Source organism: Staurois parvus, unplaced genomic scaffold (genome assembly GCF_062004578.1).
Source record: "Staurois parvus isolate SC_StPar_1 unplaced genomic scaffold, SC_StPar_1.0 ptg001238l, whole genome shotgun sequence".
Lineage (NCBI taxonomy): Eukaryota > Metazoa > Chordata > Amphibia > Anura > Ranidae > Staurois > Staurois parvus.
The window spans coordinates 275,840-300,551 of record NW_028319034.1 but is presented as its reverse complement, the minus strand read 5'-3'; the positions used below and the strand labels follow the sequence as shown (position 1 = coordinate 300,551).

Sequence of the window (24,712 nt, the reverse complement as noted above, 5' to 3'; positions counted from 1 at the left end):
GACATAGAGGGGCATTGGGGTCAACTACAGCAGCCACTCCCCAGAGGAAAGAAGTGGAGAGATTTGTAGAGAAATAGACAGGCATTGGGGTCCACTACAGCAGCCCCTCCCCTGAGGAAATACGTGGAGCTGGGTAGCTGCCAAGTGAGTTCCTGCAATGCGAAGTGCGTGCTGCAATGGATTGCATCGAATTTCTGCCGGACTCGTTCCGCACCAATATAGCTCCGGGTAGTAATCCGCACCAACATGGTGCCGGGGCCCCACCAAGAGAAATTCAATTTACTGATCGTTACACATAGACCCCGCCCCCCCAACCTGATTCTGGTGTCAGCGATGAAGAATATCGGGGCCAATCATGATCAATATGTGTGTATCCTCATAATAGTTGATGGAGGAGAACGGAGATTCTATATTTGTAATAATATTTTTGCTGTTTTGGTAATAAATGATCCTAAAAAATAAAATCTTCTGATGTGACGTTTACCTTCATCTACCGTATGTGGGAGGAGCCCCGAAATATCGCCATTCCAGTTCCACAAACGATCGATCCCCGGAGACCACATCTGTATACACTTCACAGCTCTGCAACAAATGTATAATAATGGGGGAGGGGACATTAGAGTGTAAGCTCCTCTGTACAGAGACTGATGTGACTGTGGGGGAGGGGACATTAGAGTGTAAGCTCCTCTGTACAGAGACTGATGAGACTGTGGGGGAGGGGACATTAGAGTGTAAGCTCCTCTGTACAGAGACTGATGGGACTGTGGGGGAGGGGACATTAGAGTGTCAGCTCCTCTGGCACAGAGACTGATGGGACTGTGGGGGAGGGGACATTAGAGTGTCAGCTCCTCTGTACAGAGACTGATGTGACTATGGGGGAGGGGACATTAGAGTGTCAGCTCCTCTGGCACAGAGACTGATGGGACTGTGGGGGAGGGGACATTAGAGTGTCAGCTCCTCTGTACAGAGACTGATGTGACTATGGGGGAGGGGACATTAGAGTGTCAGCTCCTCTGTACAGAGACTGATGTGACTATGGGGAGGGGACATTAGAGTGTAAGCTCCTCTGGTACAGAGACTGATGGGACTGTGGGGGAGGGGACATTAGAGTGTCAGCTCCTCTGTACAGAGACTGATGTGACTATGGGGGAGGGGACATTAGAGTGTCAGCTCCTCTGTACAGAGACTGATGGGACTGTGGGGGAGGGGACATTAGAGTGTAAGCTCCTCTGTACAGAGACTGATGGGACTGCGGGGGAGGGGACATTAGAGTGCAAGCTCCTCTGTACAGAGACTGATGGGACTGCGGGGGAGGGGACATTAGACCGTCAGCTCTTCTTGTACAGAGACTGATGGGACTGCGGGGGAGGGGACATTAGAGTGTAAGCTCCTCTGGTACAGAGACTGATGGGACTGTGGGGGAGGGGACATTAGAGCGTAAGCTCCTCTGGTACAGAGACTGATGTGACTGCGGGGGAGGGGACATTAGAGCGTCAGCTCCTCTGGTACAGAGACTGATGTGACTGTGGGGGAGGGGACATTAGAGTGTCAGCTCCTCTGGTACAGAGACTGATGTGACTGCGGGGGAGGGGACATTAGAGTGTAAGCTCCTCTCTACAGAGACTGATGGGACTGCGGGGGAGGGGACATTAGAGCGTAAGCTCCTCTGGTACAGAGACTGATGTGATTGTGGGGGAGGGGACATTAGAGCGTAAGCTCCTCTGGTACAGAGACTGATGTGACTGTGGGGGAGGGGACATTAGAGCGTAAGCTCCTCTGGTACAGAGACTGATGTGACTGCGGGGGAGGGGACATTAGAGCGTAAGCTCCTCTGGTACAGAGACTGATGGGATTGTGGGGGAGGGGACATTAGAGTGTCAGCTCCTCTGGCACAGAGACTGATGGGACTGTGGGGGAGGGGACATTAGAGTGTCAGCTCCTCTGGCACAGAGACTGATGGGACTGTGGGGGAGGGGACATTAGAGTGTCAGCTCCTCTGGCACAGAGACTGATGGGACTGTGGGGGAGGGGACATTAGAGTGTCAGCTCCTCTGGCACAGAGACTGATGGGACTGTGGGGGAGGGGACATTAGAGTGTCAGCTCCTCTGTACAGAGACTGATGGGACTGTGGGGGAGGGGACATTAGAGTGTCAGCTCCTCTGTACAGAGACTGATGGGACTGTGGGGGAGGGGACATTAGAGTGTCAGCTCCTCTGTACAGAGACTGATGTGACTGTGGGGGAGGGGACATTAGAGTGTCAGCTCCTCTGTACAGAGACTGATGGGACTGTGGGGGAGGGGACATTAGACTGTCAGCTCCTCTGTACAGAGACTGATGGGACTGGCTCAGTGTTACTTGCAGTATGTAGTACAGAGGGAGGACACGTCTGTAGACAGCCATGATGGAGGACTTGCTGGCCTTGTACTGAGCTCCATCTATAATGTGTCTTCTGGATAGAATGTACTTTGGTGCTCATCGCTGGTCTTGCAATGTGGATGAACTGTCATGGCCGCCACCTCTGCCTCCACAGAGTTCTCATGGTTGGAAGTTGTTGGCTATCAGTAGTCAGGGGTCATCCTGGTCACGTAGAAGAACATCCACTTGTGGGACCTCTCACCTCTCCATGCATCCTGGGAAGCGGAAGCAGATAAGGAACATTGGGGAGAAATCTGCACAGTAAGGTGAATTGTGATGGAAAACAGGAAGCTGGGATGACAGTTGTAGATGGATGACCGGGAAGGAGAAGACAACATCCCTCATATCTGGAGGGGACACGCCACACACAGGCAGGGAAGAGTATGGGATGGTAACTAGAAGAAATGATCAGGAGGGACGGAAGACATGCTGCAAAATCCATCCACCCCGGAGGGCCCAGGGGTAACGCATGGTTCAACCAGACACTGGAGGTCATTCTAGACCCTCAGGGTGGGGGGCTGACTAATAATAGGAATGAAGAGGTTCAGGTACCCCCAGCACCGTGCAGGAGCCACAATCATTACTAAAGTGAATAATGTCAACTCAACACATGAGATCAGCTACAGAATCATGGAACCCGCAGATCATCACCCGTCATTGGCTGTCCTTCACTCCCCTGACATCCAGCTCGGGATGAGTGAACCTGGCTCGGTACAGTGTGAGCGTCGTTCACCAAATCCTGCAGAAACCTCCAGCTTGGCACCAAACCCCACTGGAGTCTACTGGGGGCCAAACCAGATCACTTCTGTGGCAAGCCAGTATTGTGGAAAGAGCATGGGAAGTTCAGTGCTGCCACGGGGGGGGGGGGACATCAATGCAAGAAAAATCAACAAAAATGTTCTGCGGAGGCGGAGCTATCATTTGGCTTAAATAGCAACATTGATAATACATCAACCTTCTCCCAGAGATCTCCTTCCATTTACCGAGCTTTTCCCATCCCCCATCCCATCATTCTAATACCACTCCACCCATCATTCTAATACTACTCCACCCAGCATACCCCAACCACTCCTCCCATCATTCTAATACCACTCCACCCATCATTCTAATACCACTCCACCCATCATTCTAATACCACTCCACCCATCATTCTAATACCACTCCACCCATCATTCTAATACCACTCCTCCCATCATTCTAATACCACTCCTCCCATCATACCCCTACCACTCCTCCCATCATTCTAATACCACTCCACCCATCATTCTAATACCACTCCTCCCGTCATTCTAATACCACTCCTCCCATCATTCTAATACCACTCCACACAGCATTCTAATACCACTCCACCCATCATTCTAATACCACTCCTCCCATCATTCTAATACCACTCCTCCCATCATTCTAATACCACTCCACACAGCATTCTAATACCACTCCTCCCATCATTCTAATACCACTCCTCCCATCATTCTAATACCACTCCACCCATCATTCTAATACCACTCCACCCAACATACCCCTACTACTCCACCAATCATTCTAATACCACTCCTCCCATCATTGTAATACCACTCCTCCCATCATTGTAATACCACTCCTCCCATCATTCTAATACCACTCCTCCCATCATTCTAATACCACTCCACCCATCATTCTAATACCACTCCTCCCATCATTCTAATACCACTCCACCCATCATTCTAATACCACTCCTCCCATCATTCTAATACCACTCCTCCCATCATTCTAATACCACTCCATCCATCATTCTAATACCACTCCTCCCATCATTGTAATACCACTCCTCCCATCATTGTAATACCACTCCTCCCATCATTGTAATACCACTCCTCCCGTCATTCTAATACCACTCCTCCGTCATTCTAATACCACTCCTCCCATCATTCTAATACCACTCCTCCCATCATTCTAATACCACTCCTCCCATCATTGTAATACCACTCCACCCATCATTCTAATACCACTCCTCCCATCATTGTAATACCACTCCTCCCATCATTCTAATACCACTCCTCCCGTCATTCTAATACCACTCCTCCCATCATTGTAATACCACTCCACCCATCATTCTAATACCACTCCTCCCATCATTGTAATACCACTCCACCCATCATTCTAATACCACTCCTCCCATCATTGTAATACCACTCCTCCCATCATTCTAATACCACTCCTCCCATCATTGTAATACCACTCCTCCCATCATTCTAATACCACTCCACCCATCATTCTAATACCACTCCTCCCGTCATTCTAATACCACTCCTCCCATCATTCTAATACCACTCCTCCCATCATTGTAATACCACTCCACCCATCATTCTAATACCACTCCTCCCGTCATTCTAATACCACTCCTCCCGTCATTCTAATACCACTCCTCCCATCATTCTAATACCACTCCTCCCATCATTCTAATACCACTCCTCCCATCATTCTAATACCACTCCTCCCATCATTCTAATACCACTCCACCCATCATTGTAATACCACTCCACACATCATTCTAATACCACTCCACCCATCATTCTAATACCACTCCACCCAACATACCCCTACCACTCCACCAATCATTCTAATACCACTCCTCCCATCATTCTAATACCACTCCACCCATCATTCTAATACCACTCCACCCATCATTCTAATACCACTCCACCCAACATACCCCTACTACTCCACCAATCATTCTAATACCACTCCTCCCATCATTGTAATACCACTCCTCTTACCATTCTAATACCACCCACCCATCATTCTAATACCACTCCTCCCATCATTCTAATACCACTCCTCCCATCATTCTAATACCACTCCTCCCATCATTCTAATACCACTCCACCCATCATTCTAATACCACTCCACCCATCATTCTAATACCACTCCACCCAACATACCCCTACTACTCCACCAATCATTCTAATACCACTCCTCCCATCATTGTAATACCACTCCTCTTACCATTCTAATACCACTCCTCCCATCATTCTAATACCACTCCACCCATCATTCTAATACCACTCCTCCCATCATTCTAATACCACTCCACCCATCATTCTAATACCACTCCTCCCATCATACCCCTACCACTCCTCCCATCATTCTAATACCACTCCACCCATCATTCTAATACCACTCCACCCATCATTCTAATACCACTCCACCCATCATTCTAATACCACTCCACCCAACATACCCCTACTACTCCACCAATAATTCTAATACCACTCCTCCCATCATTGTAATACCACTCCTCCCATCATTGTAATACCACTCCTCCCATCATTCTAATACCACTCCTCCCGTCATTCTAATACCACTCCTCCCATCATTCTAATACCACTCCACCCATCATTCTAATACCACTCCTCCCATCATTGTAATACCACTCCACCCATCATTCTAATACCACTCCTCCCATCATTCTAATACCACTCCTCCCATCATTGTAATACCACTCCTCCCATCATTCTAATACCACTCCTCCCGTCATTCTAATACCACTCCTCCCATCATTCTAATACCACTCCTCCCATCATTCTAATACCACTCCACCCATCATTCTAATACCACTCCTCCCATCATTGTAATACCACTCCTCCCATCATTCTAATACCACTCCTCCCGTCATTCTAATACCACTCCTCCCATCATTCTAATACCACTCCTCCCATCATTCTAATACCACTCCACCCATCATTCTAATACCACTCCTCCCATCATTCTAATACCACTCCTCCCATCATTCTAATACCACTCCTCCCATCATTCTAATACCACTCCACCCGTCATTCTAATACCACTCCTCCCATCATTCTAATACCACTCCACCCAACATACCCTACCACTTCACCAATCATTCTAATACCACTCCTCCCATCATTCTAATACCACTCCACCCATCATTCTAATACCACTCCTCCCATCATTCTAATACCACTCCTCCCATCATTCTAATACCACTCCTCCATCATTCTATACCACTCCACCCATCATCTATATACCACTCCTCCCATCATTCTAATACCACTCCACCCATCATTCTAATACCACTCCACCCAACATACCCCTACCACTCCACCCATCATTCTAATACCACTCCTCCATCATTCTAATACCACTCCTCCCATCATTCTAATACCACTCCACCCATCATTGTAATATCACTCCTCCCATCATTCTAATACCACTCCTCCCGTCATTCTAATACCACTCCTCCCATCATTCTAATACCACTCCTCCATCATTCTAATACCACTCCACCCATCATTCTAATACCACTCCTCCCATCATTCTAATACCACTCCTCCCATCATTCTAATATCACTCCACACATCATTGTAATACCACTCCACCCATCATTCTAATACCACTCCACCCATCATTGTAATACCACTCCTCCCATCATTCTAATACCACTCCTCCCATCATTCTAATATCACTCCACACATCATTGTAATACCACTCCTCCCATCATTCTAATACCACTCCACCCATCATTCTAATACCACTCCTCCCATCATTGTAATACCACTCCTCCCGTCATTCTAATACCACTCCACACATCATTGTAATACCACTCCTCCCATCATTCTAATACCACTCCTCCCATCATTCTAATACCACTCCTCCCATCATTGTAATACCACTCCTCCCATCATTCTAATACCACTCCTCCCATCATTCTAATACCACTCCACCCATCATTCTAATACCACTCCTCCCATCATTCTAATACCACTCCTCCCATCATTCTAATACCACTCCACCCATCATTCTAATACCACTCCTCCCATCATTCTAATACCACTCCACCCATCATTCTAATACCACTCCACCCAACATACCCCTACCACTCCACCCATCATTCTAATACCACTCCACCCAACATACCCCTACCACTCCACCCATCATTCTAATACCACTCCTCCATCATTCTAATACCACTCCACCCATCATTCTAATACCACTCCTCCCATCATTCTAATACCACTCCACCCATCATTGTAATATCACTCCTCCCATCATTCTAATACCACTCCTCCCGTCATTCTAATACCACTCCTCCCATCATTCTAATACCACTCCTCCCATCATTCTAATACCACTCCACCCATCATTCTAATACCACTCCTCCCATCATTCTAATACCACTCCTCCCATCATTCTAATACCACTCCACCCATCATTCTAATACCACTCCACACAGCATTCTCCTCCCTTCTCTCCTTCTCCTCCTCCCAGCTCCATTTTCACCTCTTCTCCCAACACTCTCCTTCTCAACAGTTGGAAAGTGACAGTTGTAAAATGATAGTTATTTTTGACAGTTGGAAAGTGACAGTTGGAAAATAACACGTGGAAAATGACAGTTATTTTTAACAGTTGGAAAATGACAATTGGAAAATAACAGTTATATTGGACAGTTAGAAAATGACAATTGGAAAATGACAGTTATTTTTGACAGTTGGAAAATGACAGTTGGAACATGACAGTTATTTTTGACAGTTAAAAAAATGATAGCTATTTTTGTCAGTTGGAAAATGATAGTTTATTTTAACAGTTGGAAAATGACAGTTATTTTTGACAGTTGGAAAATACAGGTGGAAAATGACAGTTATTTCTGACAGTTGAAAAGTGGCAATTGGAAAATGACAACTGGAAAATGACAGTTATATTTGACAGAAAATGACAATTGGAAAATTAGTTATTTTTTTACAGTTGGAAAATGACAGTTGGAACATGACAGTTATTTTGACAGTTGGAAAATGACAGTTATTTTTGACAGTTGGAAAATGATAGTTATTTTTGACAGTTGGAAAATGAGTTTGTTTTTTTTTACAGTTGGAAAATGACAGTTATTTTTGGCAGTTGGAAAATGAGTTATTTTTGACAGAAAATGACAATTGGAAAATTACAGTTTTTTTTGACAGTTGGAAAATAACAGGTGGGAAATGACAGCTATTTTTGACAGTTGAAAAATGACAATTGGAAAATGACAGTTATATTTGACAGTTAGTAAATGACAATTGGAAAATGACAGTTATATTTGATAGTCAGAAAATGACAGTTGGAAAATGACAGTTGGAACATGACAGTTATTTTGACAGTTGGAAAATGAGTTATTTTTGACAGCAAATGACAATTGGAAAATGACAGTTATTTTTGACAGTTATTATTATTATTAAACAGGATTTATGGCGCCAACAGTTTGCTCAGCACTCTACAATATAACGGGAAAAAATACAGCAACAATACAATTCAATACAAGAGGGATAGGAGGGCCTGATCCTGGGAGCTTACAATCTAGGAGGGAGGGGCTGATCCTGGGAGCTTACAATCTAGGAGGGAGGGCCCTGGTCCTGGGAGCTTACAATCTAGGAGGGAGGGGCTGATCCTGGGAGCTTACAATCTAGGAGGGAGGGGCTGATCCTGGGAGCTTACAATCTAGGAGGGAGGGGCTGATCCTGGGAGCTTACAATCTAGGAGGGAGGGGCTGATCCTGGGAGCTTACAATCTAGGAGGGAGGGGCTGATCCTGGGAGCTTACAATCTAGGAGGGAGGGGCTAGTGGTACAAAAGGTAATAACTGTGGGGGGTGGACTGGTAGGAGGAGTAGAAGATTCCATTTTTAGCTGAGGGTAGGATAGGCTTTCCTGAAGAGATCGGTTTTCATAGATCGCTTAAAAGTGAGCAGAGTAGGCAATAGTCTGATAAATTGGGGTAGGGAGTTCCAGAGGATGGGGGAAGCTCTGGAGAAGTCCTGGAGATGAGCATGGGAGGAGGAGACAAGGGAGCTAGAGAGCAGGAGGTCTTGTGAGGAGCGGAGAGTACGGTTTGGGTGATATTTGGAGACAAGATCGGTGATGTAATTTGGGGCGGAGTTATAAATGGCTTTATATGTTATTGTTAGTGTTTTGAATTTTATCCGTTGGGCAACGGGAAGCCAGTGAAGGGATTGGCAGAGAGGTGTGGAGGACACTGAGTGGAGGCCAGTGGAGGGATTGGCAGAGAGGGATGGAGGACACTGAATGGAGGCCAGTGAAGAGATTGGCAGAGGGGGGTGGAGGACACTGAGTGGAGGCCAGTGGAGGGATTGGCAGAGAGGGGTGGAGGACACTGAGTGGAAGCCAGTGGAGGGATTGGCAGAGAGGGGTGGAGGACACTGAGTGGAGGCCAGTGGAGGGATTGGCAGAGAGGGGTGGAGGACACTGACTGGAGGCCAGTGGAGGGATTGGCAGAGCGGGGTGGAGGACACTGAGTGGGGGCCGGGGGAGGGATTGGCAGAGAGGGATGGAGGACACTGAATGGAGGCCAGTGGAGGGATTGGCAGAGAGGGGTGGAGGACACTGAATGGAGGTCAGTAGAGGGATTGGCAAAGAGGGATGGCTGATACGGAATGGTTAGTAAGGTGGATGAGTCTGGCAGCAGCATTCATGATAGACTGAAGGGGGGGATAGCCTGTGATGAGGTCGGCCAATGAGGAGGGAGGTACAATAGTCAAGGCGAGAGATAAACAGGGAGGAAATAAGTTGCTTAGTGGTTTACATGGTTAGGAACGGGCGTATCTTGAAGATGTTGCGGAGGTTGGAGAAGTTGCGGAGGTTGGAGATGTTGCGGAGGTTGGTGATGGTGCGGAGGTTGGAGAAGTTGCAGAGGTTGGAGATGTTGCGGAGGTTGGAGATGTTGTGGAGGTTGGAGGTGTTGCGGAGGTTGGAGATGTTGCGGAGGTTGGAGATGTAGTGGAGGTTGGAGATGTTGGGGAGGTTGGAGGTGTTGCGGAGGTTGGAGAAGTTGCGGAGGTTGGAGATGTTGCGGAGGTTGGAGATGTTGCGGAGGTTGGAGATGTTGCGGAGGTTGGAGGTGTTGCGGAGGTTGGAGATGTTGGGGAGGTTGGAGGTGTTGCGGAGGTTGGAGAAGTTGCGGAGGTTGGAGATGTTGCGGAGGTTGGTGATGTTACGGAGGTTGGAGATGTTGCGGAGGTTGGAGATGTTGCGGAGGTTGGAGATGTTACGGAAGTGAAGTCTACAAGATTTGGACAGTGATTGGATTTGGGGCTGAAAGGACAGATGGGAGTCCAGGATTACACCTAGTACCCTGCCATGAGGGAAGGGACTGATGATTGTGTTATTGCTCTTGATGGAGAAGTCAGGGGAGGGGGGCATGGGCTGGGGGGGAATACTAAGAGCTCAGTTTTGGAAAGATTGAGTTTGAGGAAGTGGAGTGACATCCATGCCGATATGTCACTTAGTAAGCTAGTAATACGAGAGGAGACTGACGGGGCGAGGTGAGGAGGAGACTGAAGGGGAGAGGTGAGGAGGAGACTGAAGGGGTGAGGTGAGGAGGAGACTGAAGGGGTGAGGTGAGGAGGAGACTGAAGGGGTGAGGTGTGGAGGAGACTGAAGGGGTGAGGTGAGGAGGAGACTGAAGGGGTGAGGTGAGGAGCAGACTGAAGGGGTGAGGTGAGGAGGAGACTGAAGGGGTGAGGTGAGGAGGAGACTGAAGGGGTGAGGTGAGGAGTAGAAAGATAGATTTGTGTGTCATCAGCATAGAGATGGTACTTAAAGCCATGGGAGTTCATCAAGTGACCAAGGAAGGAGGTGTAGATGGAGAAGAGAAGGGGTCCAAGGACAGAACCTTGAGGGACCCCTACAGAAAGAGGGAGTGAAGAGGAGGAGGCAGCATTATAGGTAATGCTGAAGGAGCGCTGCGATAGGTAGGAGGAGAACCAGGAGAGAGCAGAGTCTCTGAGGCCAAGAGAGTGGAATTTTTTGAGGAGGAGGGGATGGTCAACCGTATCAAAAGCCGCAGAGAGGTCAAGTAGTAAGAGTACAGAGTAGTGGCCATTGGTTGGGATGAGTACGGAGTAGTGACCATTGGTTGGGATGAGTACGGAGTAGTGGCCTTTGGTTGGGATGAGTACGGAGTAGTGGCCATTGATTGGGATGAGTACGGAGTAGTGGCCATTGGTTGGGATGAGTACGGAGTAGTGGCCATTGGTTGGGGTGAGTACGGAGTAGTGGCCATTGGTTGGGATGAGTACGGAGTAGTGGCCATTGGTTGGGAGGAGTACGGAGTAGTGGCCGTTGGTTGGGATGAGTACGGAGTAGTGGCCGTTGGTTGGGGTGAGTACGAGGTAATGGTCATTGGTTGGGATGAGTACGGAGTAGTGGCCATTGGTTGGGATGAGTACGGAGTAGTGGCCGTTGGTTGGGATGAGTACGGAGTAGTGACCATTGGTTGGGATGAGTACGGAGTAGTGGCCATTGGTTGGGATGAGTACGGAGTAGTGGCCATTGGTTGGGAGGAGTAGGGAGTAGTGACCATTGGTTGGGAGGAGTACAGAGTAGTGGCCATTGGTTGGGATGAGTACGGAGTAGTGGCCATTGGTTGGGATTAGTACGGAGTAGTGGCCATTGGTTGGGATGAGTACGGAGTAGTGGCCATTGGTTGGGTTCAGTACGGAGTAGTGGCCATTGTTGGGATGAGTACAGAGTAGTGACCATTGGTTGGGATGAGTACGGAGTAGTGGTCATTGGTTGGGTTTAGTACGGAGTAGTGGCCATTGGTTGGGATGAGTACGGAGTAGTGGCCATTGGTTGGGATTAGTACGGAGTAGTGGCCATTGGTTGGGAGGAGTACGGAGTAGTGACCATTGGTTGGGAGGAGTACAGAGTAGTGGCCATTGGTTGGGATGAGTACGGAGTAGTGGCCATTGGTTGGGATTAGTACGGAGTAGTGGCCATTGGTTGGGATGAGTACGGAGTAGTGGCCATTGGTTGGGATGAGTACGGAGTAGTGGCCATTGGTTGGGAGGAGTACGGAGTAGTGGCCATTGGTTGGGATGAGTACGGAGTAGTGGCCATTGGTTGGGTTCAGTACGGAGTAGTGGCCATTGGTTGGGATGAGTACAGAGTAGTGACCATTGGTTGGGTTCAGTACGGAGTAGTGGCCATTGGTTGGGTTCAGTACGGAGTAGTGGCCATTGGTTGGGAGGAGTACGGAGTAGTGGCCATTGGTTGGGATGAGTACGGAGTAGTGGCCATTGGTTGGGATGAGTACGGAGTAGTGGCCATCGGTTGGGATGAGTACGGAGTAGTGGCCATCGGTTGGGATGAGTACGGAGTAGTGGCCATCGGTTGGGATGAGTACGGAGTAGTGGCCATCGGTTGGGATGAGTACGGAGTAGTGGCCATCGGTTGGGATGAGTACGGAGTAGTGGCCATCGGTTGGGATGAGTACGGAGTAGTGGCCATCGGTTGGGATGAGTACGGAGTAGTGGCCATCGGTTGGGATGAGTACGGAGTAGTGGCCATCGGTTGGGATGAGTACGGAGTAGTGGCCATCGGTTGGGAGGAGTACAGAGTAGTGGCCATTGGTTGGGATGAGTACGGAGTAGTGGCCATTGGTTTTAGCAGTTAGTATATAATTAGTGCGTTTAGTAGGGCGGTGTCAGTGGAGTGTAGTGAGGGAAAGCCAGACTGTGAAGGGTGAAGAAGGTTGTTGTCGGTGAGGTGGGAGGAGCTCAGGCGATTGTAGACTAAGCGTTCTAGGAGTTTAGAGGTAAGTGGCAGCAGGGAGATGGGTCTTCAGTTGTTCAGGTTGGTGGAGTCCAGAGGGGGCTTGTTAAGTATGGGAGTGATTGGACACAATGCTGTCCCGGGGAACGCCCTGTCTCCCGAAGACGCATGTGATGCACATTCTGATGGCCTTCCTCTCGGGTTCTTGGCCCTCGTGTTGCCCCATTGAATGATATTAATGTACGGCATCCTCAGCTATATGACTATCCTTCTGACTCGTACAAAACCATGTGATTTATTTTATCTGCAGCTACCCATTCTAACATCCCCTCTACTCCATACCCATTCTCCCCCATCCCCGCCACACTCCTCCCTCTCCTCTACCCTTCCCCCCTCTTTTTTTTTTTAATCTCATATCCCCCCCCCCTACTACCTTACTCTACATCTCCTCCTCTAACTATTCTCTTTTCTGACTTCTCTATATCTCACACCTTTTATACGACTCATTATTCGTATATCCCCAACATAATATAGCATGTAATCTCTCATACAGGCGTGATGACTTCACGTGGCTCACACGCTCCCGAAATGGACACACAAATCATAACGCACACCTCACCATGTGCTCTGCCAGCACTTCACGTTCCCTCCACATAAGGGCTCACAAGTAGATAGGTCAGTAATCAATATACCTATAACGACTTATCCAGGGGCGGACTGACAACTCATGGGGCCCCCGGGCAATAGGGGATCATGGGGCTCCTGTGTCCTCACCCACACCCAAAAAAGCCTATGAAAAAGCCAATGAAAGGTACCAGGGGCATCTCATGGGGCCCCCTACTGACCCCGGGCCCTCGGGCAGTGCCCGAGTGCTGGAATGGTCAGTCCACCCCGGACTTATCTATTATATTCTTTGTATCTGCTGCTTCGCTATATACGTAGGATATAATTGTATATCTCACCTCGATTTGTACGGCAGTCAAACCCGGGGCCCCTCTGTGAATCGCATGCTACATGTGTCTGTGTCCGGACTGTGATCCGTGTTTGCATGTACATTGATGTGCATTATTTTTCCTAATAAAAGTATTTTTGGAAAAAAAAAAGAATACACCTTGAGCCTCTACAGCCACTTTTGTGATGGATCCTCACTAGGACATTCAGATACCGGGTGTGCAGATCTTCACAGAGATCACCAGATAAATAACTTGGTGTACACGGAGAGTCATTGTCTGCATGAATTTATTAATATGGGTCATCCACACACAGCACAATCCCCGCCCCCGAGGAGTTCAGCCCCACTCAATCTATTCTCTAATCTATAGAAAGTGCAACCAATGAACTGCCGTTGAACAAGAAGCCCTCTCCTCAGTACTGTGTTGTGATTGGACCATCTGAGATACTCTTCAGGAACTATAGGTCCCAGCATGTCCTGAAGGTGCATTTTAATATTTTGTTCATAGATTCTTCATCACCGTAGTGTGGCAGAGGAAGAGGACTGATGAGGGGAGGAAGAGGACTGATGAGGGGAGGAAGAGGACTGATGAGGGGAGGAAGAGGACTGATGAGGGGATGAAGAGGACTGATGAGGGGAGGAAGAGGACTGATGAGGGGAGGAAGAGGACTGATGAGGGGAGGAAGAGGACTGATGAGGAGAGGAAGAGGACTGACGAGGGGAGGAAGAGGACTGACGAGGGGAGGAAGAGGACTGACGAGGGGAGGAAGAGGACTGACGAGGGGAGGAAGAGGACTGACGAGGGGAGGAAGAGGACTGACGAGGGGATGAAGAGGACTGATGAGGGGATGAGGATGTTTTCCCTTTTCAGGTCATTTTCCTCTCACAGATGTATGGAAAGCTCCTGGAACAATGGTCATCATTCCAAACACCTGGACTTTCCAACTGAGCGCAATCTTCTCCTCCTCCGAGACCATGACCGAACCACTCATCAGGCTGTTCGGACCGCCAGAACCTGCAGGAACCAAGGGAAATAGTGACTGGGCCGAGCCTTTTACTGACCAGAACCAACAGCAGAACTAAAACAGAAAAGATGGCGGAGTCAAAAGAGCTGATTAACCCAAAGAGAACCACCAAGAATAATCCCAAAAAGGTAGACAAACAACGGGAGCAATCACCTAGAGCCAAGTCAAGGGAATCTAATACCTGGTGGGGGATGGGTCAGGGTCTTACTTTGGAGTAGCATCATAAGAAGTACCGTCCACCCATTTCCAGGATCCATCCACATCTGTGAGGCCGATCCATGAGGTCCGAAATTGAGAAAGTTCATGTAGAAAAGTCTTTATAAAGACAAAAAATACATAATGATACATTTACATCTGTCCCAGAGGAGCTTACACTCTAATGCCCCCTCCCCCACAGTCACATCAGTCTCTGTACAGAGGAGCTTACACTCTAATGTCCCCTCCCCCACAGTCACATCAGTCTCTGTGCCAGAGGAGCTTACGCTCTAATGTCCCCTCCCCCACAGTCACATCAGTCTCTGTACAGAGGAGCTTACGCTCTAATGTCCCCTATCCCACAGTCCCATCAGTCTCTGTACAGAGGAGCTTAGACTCTAATGTCCCCTCCCCCACAGTCCCATCAGTCTCTGTACAGAGTTGCCTACACTCTAACGTCCCCTCCCCCACAGTCCCATCAGTCTCTGGACAGAGGAGCTTACACTCTAATGTCCCCTCCCCACAGTCCCATCAGTCTCTGTACAGAGGAGCTTACACTCTAATGTCCCCTCCCCCACAGTCCCATCAGTTTCTGTACAGAGGAGCTTACACTCTAATGTCCCCTCCCCCACAGTCACATCAGTCTCTGTACAGAGTTGCCTACACTCTAACGTCCCCTCCCCCACAGTCCCATCAGTCTCTGGACAGAGGAGCTTACACTCTAATGTCCCCTCCCCACAGTCCCATCAGTCTCTGTACAGAGGAGCTTACACTCTAATGTCCCCTCCCCCACAGTCCCATCAGTTTCTGTACAGAGGAGCTTACACTCTAATGTCCCCTCCCCCGTAGTCCCATCAGTCTCTGTACAGAGGAGCTTACACTCTAATGTCCCCTCCCCCGCAGTCCCATCAGTCTCTGTACAGAAGAGCTTACACTCTAATGTCCCCTCCCCCACAGTCCCATCAGTTTCTGTACAGAGGAGCTTACACTCTAATGTCCCCTCCCCCGCAGTCCCATCAGTCTCTGTACAGAGGAGCTTACACTGTAATGTCCCCTCCCCCGCAGTCACACAATATTATTATTACACATTTATATAACTCTGACATATACCGCGGCGCTGTACAGAGAACACTGAGCCAGTCACAATATTCTGTAGATTCACACACAGAAAACCTCTAAGTATCAATATGTCCCCTGGAGATATAGTCCACCTTTTTGCTGGCCACAGTTCATGCCTTTGCAGATCAGCACCCACCCCTTTCCTCAGATCTGCGGGAAGCCCCTCCCACCATGGCACACCCACCCCTTTCCTCAGATCTGCGGGAAGCCCCTCCCACCATGGCACACCCACCCCTTTCCTCAGATCTGCGGGAAGCCCCTCCCACCATGGCACACCCACCCCTTTCCTCAGATCTGCGGAAGCCCCTCCCACCATGGCACACCCAACCCTTTCCTCAGATCTGCGGAAGCCCCTCCCACCATGGCACACCCAGCCCTTTCCTCAGATCTGTGGAAGCCCCTCCCACCATGGCACACCCAGCCCTTTCCTCAGATCTGCGGAAGCCCCTCCCACCATGGCACACCCACCCCTTTCCTCAGATCTGCGGGAAGCCCCTCCCACCATGGCACACCCACCCCTTTCCTCAGATCTGTGGAAGCCCCTCCCACCATGGCACACCCAGCCCTTTCCTCAGATCTGCGGAAGCCCCTCCCACCATGGCACACCCACCCCTTTCCTCAGATATGCGGGAAGCCCCTCCCACCATGGCACACCCACCCCTTTCCTCAGATCTGTGGAAGCCCCTCCCACCATGGCACACCCAGGGGTCAGTTTTAGGAACAAGAAATAGGCAGATCATAAGGAGCTCCAGGAATTCTCACATTTTCTCCCTCGCCATTAATGACCACCAAATGAGCCTTCTTCATCTCGCAGTCTTTCTTCGCACCCCCCCAGGATTGCACCCTCCGGGAAACATAGTAGCAGTTGAGGCCGTAATGTTTCCACCCCGCCTCACACAATGGATCAGTAGAGTCTGAGGGGAGGAGAGACAAATGTGGATTATTTGGTAATGAAACTGAAAGCCACACAAACCTCAACCTAGACATTAAAAATGAATCCCAGGAATTCTGAAAGATGAGACAAACAGAAGAAATGAGGATGTCCCCTGCGCTGTACATGGATGTGATCCCTAGAATTATATCTGCTGCCACTCAACTCAGACCAAGAAGTGCGACATAAACATAAATAGTGACAACCTCAATCCTAACCAGAGAAATCCATGTCACTTGTGACACCATAATAGGGATGAATGACCCATAAACAGGAGAATACGGGGAAATAATTACACAAAATAAAGTCAATATATTATCAGTGATAAAAAATATCATGTGCATAAAAAATGTATTCAATCCTAATTTAGTTTGCTCAGAAGAAAGCTATGTTACCTGACATCAAGACTGTGTTCTGATCTCTGACGGTGCCATCACCAAGATACTGCTTTACAGCAGTGAAGTAAGGGCCCCTGTCACCTACTGTACCTAGATGGATCTAAGATGATCGACAACTCAGCAACCCGTCAACACCCATCCATCCAACACTCCCAACAACCCATCAGCACCCCATCCATCCAACAACCCATCAGCACCCCATCCATCCAACAACTCATCAGCACCCCATCCATCCAACACTCCCAACAACCCATCAGCACCCCATCCATCTAACATTCCCAACAACCCATCAGCACCCCATCCATCCAACACTCCCAACAACCCATCAGCACCCCATCCATCTAACATTCCCAACAACTCATCAGCACCCCATCCATCCAACACTCCCAACAACCCATCAGCACCCCATCCATCTAACATTCCCAACAACTCATCAGCACCCCATCCATCCAACACTCCCAACAACCAATCAGCACCCCATCCATCTAACATTCCCAGCAACCCATCAGCACCCTGCTCACCCAGCACTACCAACAATACATCAGCACCCCATCCATCCAACACTCCCAACAAACCATTATCACCTGTCTACCTAACATTCCCAGCAACCCATCAGCACCCCATCCATCCAACACTCTCAACAACCCATCCGCACCCCATATACTTAACAGTCCCAGCATCCCATCAGCACCCTGTTCATCCAACACTCCCAACAACCCATCAGCACCCCATCTACCCAACACTCCCAACAACCTATTAACACTCTGTCCATCCAACACTCCCAACAACCAATCAGCACCCCATATGCTTAACATTTCCAGCAACTCATCTGCACCCCATATACTTAACAGTCCCAGCAACCCATCAGCACCCTGTTCATCAAACACTCCCAACAACCCATCAGCACCCCATCTACCCAACACTCCCAACTACCTATTAATACTCTGTCCATCCAACACTCCCAATAACCCATCAGCGCCCCATCTACCCAACACTCCCAACAACTTATTAACACTCTGTCCACCCAACACTTCCAATAATCCATCAGCACCCCATATACTTAAAATTCCCAGCAACCCATCAGCACCCTGTTCATCCAACACTCCCAACAACCCATCATCACCTGTCCACCTAACTTTCCCAGCAAACCATCAGCATCCCATCCATCCAGCACTCCCAACAACCCATCATCATCTGTCCACCTAAAATTCCTAGCAACCCATCAGCATCCTCTATCCAACATTCCCAACAACTCATCACCTATCCACCTAACAGTTCCAGCAACCCATCATCACCTGTCCATCGAACAATCCCAACAACCCATCAGCACCCCATCTACCCAACACTCTCAACAACCTATTAACACCCTGTTCATCCAACACTCCCAACAACCCATCAGCACCCCATCTACCCAACACTCTCAACAACCTATTAACACCCTGTTCATCCAACACTCCCAACAACCCATCAGCACCCCATCTACCCAACACTCTCAACAACCTATTAACACCCTGTCCATCCAACACTCCCAACAACCCATCAGCACCCCATCTACCCAACACTCTCAGCAACCTATTAACACTCTGTCCATCCAACACTCCCAATAACCCATCAGCACCTCATATGCTTAACATTCCCAACAACCGATCAGCACCCCATCTACCCAACACTCCCAACAACCTATTAACATTCTGTCCATCCAACACTCCCAACAACCCATCAGCACCCTATCCATCCAACACTCCCAACAACCCATCATCACCTGTCCACCTAACATTCCCAGCAACCCATCAGCACCCTATCCATCCAACACTCCCAACAACCTATCAGCACCCTGTCTACCCAACACTGTAAACAATTAATGTGGCAAACTCTTACAGGAAGGGAATGATAAACCAGTGCAAAAAAGGAATGAAATAAACCCCCAGAGAGCAACCAATTACCCATCACTCCACAGAGAGATAGCAGACTGGCCCTGTACCTTAAAGTTTAGTCAAACCCCAAAGACACATCCAAAGGCCAAAAGAACTAAATGCCTTCATCCTGAATACTGAATTGAGGTGGCACATATAAGCCCAGGGACAGCAGACTGAATATGTGGTGTCACTGGGGAGCTAGAAGGATCGGCTCAGAGAGTTCTGGGAAATGACAGTTTGCTGAGTAAATGTGATTCCTGGAAATAAATAAACTTACTGGTATTTTTCTTGATCTCGTCTCTCAGTCCTGCAATGGCTTCCAGAATCCTTTGGATGTCATTTCCAAGAGAACCTGTAATATAAAGAATGTCTTCTCAGTCTGCTGTGCAGGGTACAAGGTTGGGTCAATAGTTTTGAGATTTTCATAATAATGATCTACCGCCACCCCCAAAATACATATATTGTATATCTCATCCTGGAGCGTGCAATTACCTGTTACATCATCAGATAAAATCCGGTTCACAGAGGCCTCCATCCCCTTTATTTTAGTAATTACTCCGGCTGCTGTGAAGAGAGGAAAACCAAAACATACATACACTGTACATTCATGATTACATAGATCTCTGTACTGTACATACATCCTTTTTCTCCTGATCACCTGGAGAGATCACATTCTTCAGTCTGTCAGTGAGTCCCAGTAGGAATTAGGTTTTATTTGTTCACCTTTTGTAGTTTGTACCCTCCACCCCTCTATCCTGCCCCACCTCACCTCTCATGTCCTTTATGAAGGTTTCAAAGTTTGTCAGTTTCTCCATCATCCTGGAATCTAGAGGAGGAGAACATTCACAAGGTAAGGAGACCAGACACCCATCACATAGTGTCAACCCTTCAGTGGTCCGACTTACCATCTTGGGACAGTTTCTCCACTCTGGAGTCCACTCCTAGACTCAGATTCCTCAGCTTCACCTCCATGTTCTGCTCTATCTGATCCACCCCTTGACCTGTGAGAGACAAAGAACCAGAATTTATCCCAACAGATGAGTGATAAGGAGGATCCCAAAACCACCTCCACCCTGGATTCCCCAATTATCACTCAACTACCCAGAATGCTGATCATGGACAGGAAGGAGATAGCTGAGTGAAAGCTGCTCATGGACTGCAGGAGGGATGAGAGATAGGGAGCAAAGCACATCTGATTGTGGTCTGGGGAGAAATGAAGGGGGTGACCAGCAGCTGACCTGGAGGTGTAGCACTACTCCCTGTGACCGCTGTAGATGTAACAGGTTCTTTCCCAAAACAGTGCAGAGAAATCCAGGCACACAGCAACAGTCTATTCACTCCGGCTCAGTCAACAGTCTAGGGGATGTCTTTTAGTATTTATTGCTAAAGAAATGTGTGACGGGAGTGACTTTGGGTGGGGGGCCCATGGAACACAGCTCACTTTGGAGGGGTGGGGAGACCCCTGTCTCAGCTCCCCATATCCCTCCTATGTGTAAGTCACCCTGTGCCTGTTAGGGGTGAAGAGTGAAATGTCCTGATATTGTGTAGACATGTATAGGTGGGGTGTGGGGGGGTTGTTTATTGTTTACTGCCATGTGGCTGCATCCCATTGTTCTATTGTGTGTCTTGCTTGGGAGAAAACTATTATGGGATGTATGTGTTTGTGTATTGGCTTGGTGGGGGGTGTCTGCTAATGTTTCTCTGGTTGCTAGATTTGGTTTGCCCCGCCCTGTGTCCATATGCAGGGAGGGGGGTTGTTCCCTTGAATGTTTTATATCTTGTGTCTGTGTTAAAATAAATCAGTCTATTTCCTGGCTTTGTTCAAGGGTGGTGTCCTTGGATCTGTGCTCAGGCAGGGAAGCGGGAGTCTAACGGAAATAACCTGGTGCAGTCGGGGTCCGGTTCCGTTACAAACTGGTAACAGGAGGAGTACCATGGGGAATGGGATTCTCCAAAATGCTTGAGCACAGTTCTGCAGTGGACTTGTCTCTCCCAAAGCAGCAGTAACTCAGGATTTCACTCACAGATGGGGACCATAAGGTAAATCGGTAGCATGAATAAGCAGACTGGAACAGTCCAAGTCCTTCTGGCTAGAGAGATAGTTTGTAGCACAGGTAGTGGCAGACTGGAATAGTCTGTGTATTCACAGCTGAGGACCATGAACAAAACTGCATAAAAGAGTAGAGGTTCTACTCACAAAATCTATGGAAAGGATAAATCCATAGGTCCAGCCCCACCCCCCAGCTCCATTCCCTCACAGGGAACAGGTTCCAGCCTATTTAACACCTCTCTGACCACCTACTGGGCACATATCAATTATAGGGATTGGTCAAAGCACAGTAAATACTCAGACTGGGCATTTAAATTTCCCACCTTAAGCTATGAAAGGTTCTACATGGAGGGGAACAATCAAATCCACAGCATGGAACCATAAATTGACCCAGTCAATCAATCTCAGCTTCTGTGAGTACAGAGCAAGCAAACAACTAAATTTGCCTGGCATCCATTACAAGGAGGGAGATACAAAACATTGGATGAGAAAGTAATACTGATGCTTTCTAGAAAAAGGCAGAGGAGGGCAGAGGGGGGAAGGGGTAGCTTCTGGAGATTGTAGTGTGAATGGAAGGTGGAGTGGATGGTAGTGTTGTGTGGAGAATGAATAAGGAGCTTCCAGAGAATGTAGTGTGGATGGTGAAGGGGGCTCTTCTCAAGAAAGTAGTGTGGACAGTGGGGGGAGATCTTCCAGAGAATGTAGTGTGGATGGTGGTGGGAGATCTTCCAGAAAATGTAGTGTGGATAGTGGGGGGAGATCTTCCAGAGAATGTAGTGTGGATGGTGAAGGGGGCTCTTCTCAAGAATGTAGTGTGGACAGTGGGGGGAGATCTTCCAGAGAATGTAGTGTGGACTGTGGGGGCAGATCTTTCAGAGTATATAGTGTGGACAGTGGGGGGAGGTCTTCCAGAGAATGTAGTGTGGACAGTGGGGGGAGATCTTCCAGAGAATGTAGTGTGGACAGTGGGGGGAGATCTTCCAGAGACTGTAGTGTAGACAGTGGGGGGAGATCTTCCAGAGAATGTAGTGTGGACAGTGGGGGGAGATCTTCCAGAGAATGTAATGTGGACAGTGGGGGGAGATCTTCCAGAGAATATAGTGTGGACAGTGGGGGGAGATCTTCCAGAGAATGTAGTGTGGATGGTGGGGGGAGATCTTCCAGAGAATGTAGTGTGGACAGTGGGGGAGATCTTCCAGAGAATGTAGTGTGGACAGTGGGGGGAGATCTTCCAGAGAATGTAGTGTGGACAGTGGGGGGAGATCTTCCAGAGAATGTAGTGTGGACTGTGGGGGGATATCTTCCATATCTTCCAGAGAATGTAGTGTGGATGGTGAAGGGAGCTCTTCTCGAGAATGTAGTGTAGACAGTGGAGGGGAGATCTTTCAGAGAATGTAGTGTGGACAGTGGGGGGAGATCTTCCAGAGAATGTAGTGTGGACAGTGGGGGGAGATCTTTCAGAGAATGTAGTGTGGACAGTGGGGGGAGATCTTCCAGAGAATGTAGTGTGGACGATGGGGGGAGATCTTCCAGAGAATGTAGTGTGGACAGTGGGGGGAGATCTTCCAGAGAATGTAGTGTGGACAGTGGGGGGAGATCTTCCAGAGAATGTAGTGTGGATGGTGGGGGGAGATCTTCCAGAGAATGTAGTGTGGACAGTGGGGGAGATCTTCCAGAGAATGTAGTGTGGACAGTGGGGGGAGATCTTCCAGAGAATGTAGTGTGGACAGTGGGGGGAGATCTTCCAGAGAATGTAGTGTGGACAGTGGGGGGAGATCTTCCAGAGAATGTAGTGTGGATGGTGGGGGGAGATCTTCCAGAGAATGTAGTGTGGACAGTGGGGGGAGATCTTTCAGAGAATGTAGTGTGGACAGTGGGGGGAGATCTTCCAGAGAATGTAGTGTGGACAGTGGGGGGAGGTCTTCCAGAGAATGTAGTGTGGACAGTGGGGGGAGATCTTCCAGAGAATGTAGTGTGGACAGTGGGGGGAGGTCTTCCAGAGAATGTAGTGTGGACAGTGGGGGGAGGTCTTCCAGAGAATGTAGTGTGGACGGTGGAGGGAGGTCTTCCAGAGAATGTAGTGTGGACAGTGGGGGGAGGTCTTCCAGAGAATGTAGTGTGGATGGTGGTGGGAGATCTTCCAGAGAATGTGGTGTGGATGATGGAGGGCAGAGGTTCCAGAGAATGAAGGTACATTAAGGGTGAACTCACGTGTGATGGTGACAATGAGGATGATGATGATGAAGAGGAGTAGAGTGCAAAGTGCCGACAGAAAGCAAATCAGGCTGGAGGATGGTTGGGGGATCCACCTGTTCATGATGAGTCCTGAAATAAAGACATGCACTGAATCCCTTCCTGGGAGCAAAAGGATTACATTACTCTAAACTGGGTGTCACTCTCAGTATCTGTCCCTATTCTGTATGTATGGACTCTGCACAGTCCCACTTCTCCTGTCCCGGATGCCAGGTGTCATTCTCGGTATCTGTCCTTATTCTGTATGTATGGATTCTGCACAGTCCCACTTCTCCTGTCCCGGATGCCGGGTGTCATTCTCGATATCTGTCCTTATTCTGTATGTATGGACTCTGCACAGTCCCACTTCTCCTGTCCTGGATGCCGGGTGTCATTCTCGGTATCTGTCCCTATTCTGTATGTATGGACTCTGCACAGTCCCACTTCCCCTGTCCTGGATGTCGGGTGTCATTCTCAGTATCTGTGGTATTATGTACACCTTTGCCCTGTACAGTGATCCGTACCTCGGTAAGCTGAATGGTTTCCTGAGGGACTCTTGTTGGGTGTTGGGTCTTCCTGAAGTGGCTCAATGTCCTTATACCGCACTGACATGTCCTGTAGAAGACTCCATTATAGACAGACAGATCCATAGATTACAGGACAGATGTATCATTACTCTCTCTCACCTTATAGTATCTGTGTTGTCCTCTCAGTGTTGTAGTCTCAGTGTTGTAGACTAGTTATAGTCTCAGTGTTGTAGTCTCAGTGTTGTAGTCTCAGTGTTGTAGCCTCAGTGTTGTAGCCTCAGTGTTGTAGCCTCAGTGTTGTAGTCTCAGTGTTGTAGTCTCGGTGTTGTAGTCTCGGTGTTGTAGTCTCGGTGTTGTAGTCTCGGTGTTGTAGCCTCAGTGTTGTAGCCTCGGTGTTGTAGCCTCGGTGT

The 24,712-nt window shown here is 48.6% G+C and overlaps 1 protein-coding gene across 1 annotated transcript; it reads right to left on the bottom strand.

The window, feature by feature from the left end:
- Positions 1 to 14,179: 14,179 nt before the first annotated feature.
- LOC149437963 (asialoglycoprotein receptor 1-like) lies at positions 14,180 to 24,387 on the bottom strand. The gene is made up of 8 exons (XM_089660400.1): positions 24,300 to 24,387; positions 23,755 to 23,868; positions 20,399 to 20,494; positions 20,263 to 20,319; positions 19,771 to 19,845; positions 17,011 to 17,162; positions 15,143 to 15,249; positions 14,180 to 14,924 (listed from the first exon to the last, which is right to left on the bottom strand). The coding sequence occupies exons 1-8, from the start codon at positions 24,385 to 24,387 to the stop codon at positions 14,777 to 14,779; spliced, it is 837 nt and encodes a 278-aa protein (XP_089516526.1). The 3' UTR covers positions 14,180 to 14,776.
- Positions 24,388 to 24,712: the final 325 nt, after the last annotated feature.